The sequence below is a fragment of the Triticum urartu genome, chromosome 6 (genome assembly GCF_003073215.2).
Source record: "Triticum urartu cultivar G1812 chromosome 6, Tu2.1, whole genome shotgun sequence".
NCBI lineage: Eukaryota > Viridiplantae > Streptophyta > Magnoliopsida > Poales > Poaceae > Triticum > Triticum urartu.
The window spans coordinates 102,722,396-102,730,048 of record NC_053027.1 but is presented as its reverse complement, the minus strand read 5'-3'; the positions used below and the strand labels follow the sequence as shown (position 1 = coordinate 102,730,048).

General features: G+C 44.8%; 1 protein-coding gene across 1 annotated transcript; it reads left to right on the top strand.

Moving 5' to 3' along the window:
- Positions 1–609: 609 nt before the first annotated feature.
- Positions 610–7,238, top strand: LOC125515967. The gene is made up of 6 exons (XM_048681442.1): positions 610–1,071; positions 2,405–2,550; positions 5,138–5,306; positions 5,439–5,537; positions 6,196–6,278; positions 6,643–7,238. Exons 1-6 carry the CDS (start codon positions 685–687, stop codon positions 6,776–6,778), a joined length of 1,020 nt encoding a protein of 339 aa, XP_048537399.1. The 5' UTR covers positions 610–684; the 3' UTR covers positions 6,779–7,238.
- The last annotated feature ends 415 nt before the right edge of the window (positions 7,239–7,653 follow it).

Below are 7,653 nucleotides of genomic sequence, written 5' to 3'. Positions count from 1 at the left end.
AGACATGGAAGAGGGCACGAACTGGGATGCAAATTCTGAATGTTGACGCAACTTTCACCGAGGAAGATCACACGGGAGCGTGTGAGACGGAAGGTTCATTGCGGCAGCAACAACGCAAATGAAACATGTGGCTGATGTGATGTCAGCGGTGGCTGATGTGATTGTTCATACGAGGCCTGTGATAAAATCATGATTCAGTCCGACAGTTTGATCGTCGCGGATGCTCTGAAGTTGAATGAAAGGTACACACTGGTGGCTACAACAATTCTAGACGATTGTTGTAGTCTACTACAAGATTTTGAGAAGGTTACAGTTGAACATTGTTTTAGAGAGACAAACATGGTTGCCCATTATTTAGCTAGCTATATGGGAGGAGTAATCCGATACCGACGGTGCGGTCGGATACACCTCCTAGTTTTATTCTCAATGCTTTAGCAAATGATGTAAGTTTGATTTGAGGTAATGAAGCCGTCGTGAAGGCTTTTCCGTAAAAAAAGTTAACTTTGATTTATAACACATACACTATTTTTCTGGTGACGGAGGGCCAAAATTCTGAAAGCCCATCGACATGCGTCCATCTGAACCGCTCGATACGTAATCCAAAGAAATACAAACCTTGGCTATATCCTAGCCAAAAAAAACTCCTCTCACCGGCTCCTCCTCGTCGGAGCTCACCTCACCACCATGCTCTCCTCCTCCCTCATGCTGACCTGCGGCCACGCTCCCCTCCCGGCGTTCCGCAAACCGCGGCGCCTCACCCTCGATAGAACCGCCGCCGTCACCCAAACCAACGCCTCTCTCTCCACCTTCCTGCCCGGGCGGGGAGGAGCAGCAGCCGCGCCGCGCCGGGGCTGGGCCCAGATCTGCCGGGATTCCTCCCGGCCGGGCGCCGATGCCGCGGAGCAGGACAGAGAGAGCAAGAACGACTTAGCGACGGCGACCGTCCCCAAGATTGGCGGTGGCGGCGGCGGCGGCGGGCAGCTCAGCGACTGGATAACATCGGTGCTGCTGTTCGGGATATGGGCGGGGCTCATGTACTACGTCCTCCAGCTCGCACCAAACCAAACGCCAGTATGTACGGTCCTGCATATTCTCACCCCTTCATTCTTCGAAAGCAACTTATCAACCATTGAACTGCCAATTGGCAATTGCTATGCATTTTGATGAATTTAAGTCGTTGTTTCAGTACAGTGGCAATGCTAGGGCCTAGGAGACAGTTCTACATGCTTACTTGTTAGAATCCTGATTAATATCCGGGGAAAAAAAGGAATCCTGATTAATAAACCCTGTCTTGAATCTTGATATAGCAGGCTAAGATCATTTTGTTTTCTTTTCGAAAAGGAAGATATCCCCGGCCTCACACAACCATCTATATATATTGCAAAGTTTCAAGATTCAGAAGTGTCATACAAAGAGGTAGAAGCTAGGACACCACTATGCTGTTATCCATGTTGTCTTTGCCCTGGCAATGTTGTCCCATAGAATACGCAACCATCTGGGTTGGATTGGCTGTTACCTGGTGAGACGCGTGTATTTTTCTTGGTAATCCGATCATGGCAACGGTCAGCATCGATAACAGAGATGGTTGGGCCATTGGTGCTGATCACAGATTCAGAGTTCTCACTCCCTAAAAGGAAAGAAAAACAGATTCATGTCTGAGATGAGCCACACAGTTTACCACACCACCGGTGAAGTTTTTGATCTGTGAAGACGTCCTTGTAGTGAACAACGGTACCTTGATCCGCTAGGCTATTATCACGAGTCTGTGACTCTAGACGCTAAACCATTATTGATGCGGAGCATCCCATGGACATCATCATGACTCACCAAATGGACCAATGGCACGAGCACGTGCATGAGCCATCCAAATTGAGGTGACTTCGCCCCTCTTTGAGCTTCCTACACATTTGAATGAGACTTGGCTACTACCTCAAAACCAGAACCCTATGTGTCCTTAGGTGTGATGGCATTGATCCAAAATGTAGTCTTCTTGGGATTTTTGGGGAAGCATAAGACATAGCTGCTTTGTAAGTGGAAGCAATTGGCAATTTCCAAAATAATTGGAAGGGGCATATTTTTGTAGGTGGGGTTTGAATTATCAAGATTAAAGGGTTCAGGATTTATGGCGGAGAACTGGGAATTGATCAAATCTCCTTGGCAGGGCAAGTGTTAAGGATGCATGCCATCTTATAGATATAATTTTCATAAATTCAAGCATGCAATCAAATTATGGGTGACACAATTACTCGCTCCCCTAGTCTAGTTTAGCAATCAACTTAGAGATGGTAAAACTAATCTAACCCATAATCTGTAACAGGATTTACAGTAACACAAGGCACTTTATGTGAATAGTATTGCTGCATCTGACAATCACTTACTAATTCTAAATTGCTTTTGGTTGCAGTACAGGGACACATATTTCTTGGAGAAGCTTTTAAATCTTAAAGCCGATGATGGCTTTCGAATGAATGGAGTTCTTGTGTCTCTGTGGTACATAATGGGAATCTGGCCACTGGTGTACAGCATGTTGCTTCTTCCTACTGGAAGAAGGTAAATGGATCAGCAGATTTAGTCACAATCTTCCTCTTTTCTATCTCTACAGTTGCAGCAGAGAACCATACCATGTTTAATGTGTAGTTTAATTTAAGCTTTTCTTAATATATGGTTTAGCTCACGTAGCTGTTTTTAAATTATAGAAATAAGTTGTGTTGCTGAATTAAAATGGCTGTCTACAAAATTTTATCAGATCCACTGTACTCATGCTGCTCATATGTTCATGTAATCATCTTGCACTTCTCTTTGGATTTGAACGTAATCATAGGACTAGAAAAAAACTCAAAAACTCGAAGCTCCTGTTCCTTGGAAAAAGGCTAGCTTATCCTGAAAGCATGCCCTTAACGAGCTGGGTAGATAATGAGCGATGGTAACGAGTACGTACATACACTCACCCCTATGGACGCACGTACACACACCCTACCCCTATGAGCACCTTTGAGAGACTGAGCCATTGGGCCTTGAACTTGACGAAGTCACCACAGACACCTCATTACTGACGCGAACGTCGCCTCCCAGTGAAAGAACATTCCACCTTTATGAGGCACCAAAGCGTCAAACCTGGGGTTTGATCCCTGGTGGGCTGGGGGTACCACTGCCCTCATAACCATCCGACCACAGTTGGTTCTCCCGTCAATGTTTAACCCGAGGTGTCAAGTTATAAGGTAATCTCGAAGATAGCCATATATGTTTAGGATTTGATCCCTTCCTGTGTGTTTAAACCTGGCTAGCAGGGTTGTGTCGTGTTGGGCAAGTTCAATAGGCCGTTTTGGCACGAACTCTTCGTAAAACTCTATATAAGGCAAAGCAATAGGAGGAAAGTAGGTCTCTACCTTCGGTTCCTCTCCAGTCTGACCGTCCATGATGCTCCTGTTGTTCGCAATGCTGCCGCTACGACTACGGGGGGTGCTAGAATATATTTGGTAGTTAGAGATTGCACAGGATTAGATAGGAACTGCTTCCATCTTATCTCTAGGAGCCATCTTGCCATCCATGTCTTGTACCTCTATATATACTCGCCCACGACTCTAAATAATACACAAACCGCATTGCACCAATTCCTCCTCTATCTAATCCTCGTACAATCGCTGGGAGACCGAGGGTGCTCCGTTGCCTTGAGCAGGGCGTTGTTGATAGTTGATAGCCGGGCCATGCTGTCGCATTTAGGAGGATTTCGTCGGCCGGGTAGTATTGTGCCGTGCTGCAGGATACCACATGATGTCTATTGGTGTCATGAACGCCGCGGGAGATATGGTTGCACGCGACGTCTCGCTACCGACAAGGGATGCACATGACAACGCGTTGGATGTAGCTGCAGCTCCAACCGTCGGCGCTGCCTGAGGAAGCGCTGTGGGGAGCCATGGTTGGACGCGACGTCTCGCTGCCAACAGGGGATGCGCGTGACAATGCATTGGTGGTGCGACCTCGTGGCTGTCACCTATGGAGCCAGTGTGCAGGGCAACCGTGAAGCTGCCGCGCAACCCGGAACTCATGCCCGGGTTGTTCGTCCCCAAGGGCTTCGTGGTGTTCTAGGCATGCGTGGTCGCTGGCACCATCAACCCGCGGGGTATAGCCATATCTAGTGTGCGGAGGCACGGATCTGACTCTGATGGCGTGGGCTTGTGCTGGAGGGGACGTCGTGGCCCTGCCTAGGGGCCTGACCATGCGGATGGGGGTCGTGTTGGAGGACGGCAAGGTGAAGGCCTCAAGGTGGTGGTAGTCGGATTCGCGAGGTAGCTGCAACGACGACGACTTGCGAAGTGGCTACAACAACGACCTGGTTGGAAGACCAGCTTACGTCCAAGCGTCCCTTTCATCCCTTTTGATGGGGATCAAAGGAGGTGCGGCAGGGACCAGAAGCATATGACGACGTGGAACCTGCATCTGGCTTCTTCTCTGGCAGTTTCAGTGGGCTTGGGGTTCTCTCACGCCAGGATCTGGCTAGCGAGACGTCGTTAGCTGGTAGAGTGGATGATGGCAAATGATGGATTCGTCGCAGGAATGCGTTTACTCCGGTGAAAACTCTCAGTCTATCCTTTTCGGCTTGATCATGCAATGTCAGTGTGCGAGCGCCGTGTCCTTGTTGAAGGTCTTGGCCCAAAGCTAGACTTAGGAGATAAAAATCCCTTGTTTGACCTTTGGTTGAACTCGTCAATATCGGCGCACGTATGTCGATCCCTTGTTGAAGGCTTTTGTCTAGGAGTAGCCCGTTTAATTTGGTCTGTTGTCATAGGTTAGTTGTAGAACTGTGGAGATCCTGTCATGATGCAAATCCATTTTGGCCGGCCCCGGGTTTTTCCTTTTTCTTAAAACCGATTTGTTTGACATTGATGTTACGCTTTGCCTGGCTTCAAGAAATAATCAATATTATATGGTTGTGTCCATCAATTGATGCAGAGGCCAGGGGTGATACCCTCCTTTTTGAAAAAGTAATTATTTTGCACTAGCAGCATTCTTGTTAATTCATTTCTTGATCTACATGTCAAAACAAACATAAAAGATGTGATGTTAACCATCTGTATTGTTGTCTTCTTTTATTATTAAGTCACTGTATTATTTATGTTACAGCAATTTGTTATTGCAGTTCAAAAAGCAAGATTCCAGTCTGGCCATTCCTGGTGCTTTCATGCATTGGAGGAGCATATGCGTTGATTCCTTACTTTGTTCTGTGGAAACCTCCTCCACCTGCCATTGATGAAGATGAAATTGGACAATGGCCATTAAAATTTCTCGAATCTAAACTAACTGCAGGAGTATGTGCTAGTTTTTGCGTCTTTACATTCTCATACTCTTGATTTAAGTAGCACGCAACATCAGTAATGTATCTTCAAACCCTGGTCAACCTTTTCAATCATTGAGAAGATTCTGTTCCAATCATGTTGCAGGTAATTTTTGCCGTGGGCCTTGGACTGATTATATTTGCAGGCAAAGCTGGTGGTGATGATTGGCGGGAATTTTTTCAATACTTTAGAGAGAGCAAGTTTGTAAGTTTTGCTTTATTCAATCCTTGGCAAAATATGAACAAAGTTTTACCATGGCATATTATTATATAATAAGTTGTATCCGGCGCGCATGCAACTTTTTTTCCCTCGAGAATCACAGGCAACTTTCATGTTTTTACGCCCAAATGCTTGCTCAATATTGTCAAGTGACACTTGCAAAATTGTTTCTTTTTGTGTGTGTGTGTGGGGGGGGGGGGGGGGGCACTTGCAAAATTGTTGCAACTGACTTCCTAAAAACTTCAGACTTGTTGCAGGTATACACTGTAGAACCTAAAGCCACCAATTTTCAATCATTATTCTGTTAGTGCATTCAACAATCATAACACATGGAATGGTGTGGGTACATTAAAAAGTTGCATGAAATACTGGTTTAATGCACAAATGGACATGTGCGAAAAGGAAGTGAAAATCAGGCCTTTACTCTGTTTTTCACCATTCCAAGCTTCTGAATGACCTGTTTGCTGTACTTTGTCATAACCATATTTGATATGGTTGCCATATATTGAAATGGTATATGTATATCTGTTGCTTTAGAAAGCATGAACGTTTTGAGGGCTGAACTAATTTCCATTCTGTGTTTTAAAAAGCAGAAAGGTTTAATGGCCGAACTAATTTCCTGTTGTTTCATGCCATCTGTCAGATCCATGTCACGTGTATTGATTTTACTTTGCTCTCGACCTTCTCGCCATTTTGGGTCTACAATGATATGACATCAAGACGATGGTAAGAGTGCTAGTCCCAATGCTTATGACCTTAATAATGTAAACAAAAAGGGAGTAACTTCACCTTGCTTGATGCAAACATAAAGATATACAGATGTCCCGTTAGAGCAAGGTTAAATAGTATAGCCAAGAACACTCAGCTATATGGAGTTGTCGCGTCACTTATAGCCAACCTAATAGCCCACTCATACAATAGTTAGTCATACTTATACGCTACTGTATGTCCGTGCTACAACTGGTTCAAAATCTACAATCTGCTTATCTTCTCTCTTCTCCAACTAGGCAAAAATATAATGTGGCATCTCTTATAGCTTGCCTACGTCGTAATATTATAATTGCTCTTTGTTTTCTCATTCCGTTTGCAGGAAAAATGGTTGGGTTCTGCCACTGGCAGTTGTGCCTTTGCTTGGACCCTCCTTGTATCTTTTGCTGCGTCCATCTCTGTCGTCTCTGCTAGGGGCAACCTCTTCATCATCTGACAATGAGAAGCCTCTGAAATAACTAGAATGCAGCGATGGGTTAATTTTGGCCATGAGTAAATGATATAGTTCAAAACTGCGACACTTATTTTGGATCGGAGGGAGTACAATTTAGAAGATCAGTTAAGATTAAATTCTGGAGATTGCGTTCATCAGCTTGATCGGGAGAATTCTTCAGAATTGACATGCCAGTACAGTATTTGCCTTGAAAAGGAAGTCTGGAGAATGAAGATGTTAATCAACATTACATCAACTTAGCATGCGAATACCTCACAGATTTCATTTTTTCAACAATGAAGCCTGTCAGGCAATCATGTGTGCCTTCGATTATTTTTTCTTTCAAGGATGAAGCCCGCCAGGTAATCAGCAATATTTGTGTACTAAAGGAAAAAAAATCTACCGGTGATATTATACTGGCATACTCTGTTTAGGTATATACTCCCTCTGTTCCATAATATAAGTCTTTCTAGAGGTTCCAACAAGTGACTACATACGGAGCAAAATGAGTGAATCTTAACTCTAAAATATGTCTACATGCATCCGTATGTTGTAGTCCATTTGAAATGTCTAAAAAGACTTATATTTAGAATGGAGGAAGTACATACATAATTTTGATCCTTTTTTGTTTACATGGAACACCTTACATTCCATTAACTAGTGACCGCGGCAACATCGCCGGCCACATCACTCGTTACATCCAGTGGTAGATCCGTAAGCCACACGGTCTGGTTCCCACCCAACACCCTAACACCATGACTCGCCAGCCAATGCGCTGGAACATTACATCCACGGGGACAGCGATCAAACTTTATGATCTATGAAACCCATTTGGAGAAGGTACTTTGTTCCCCTGAACATGTGACTCCCGGTTGAGCTCGATCGAAATTGCTTGAGGCA

Coding starts and splice junctions, on each gene's coding strand:
- LOC125515967 (XM_048681442.1), top strand. CDS start 685: ATGCTCTCCTCCTCCCTCATGCTGACCTGCGGCCACGCTCCCCTCCCG. Junction 2,551..5,137: donor CTTCTTCCTACTGGAAGAAG/GTAAATGGATCA, acceptor TTGTTATTGCAG/TTCAAAAAGCAAGATTCCAG. Junction 6,279..6,642: donor GATATGACATCAAGACGATG/GTAAGAGTGCTA, acceptor TTCCGTTTGCAG/GAAAAATGGTTGGGTTCTGC.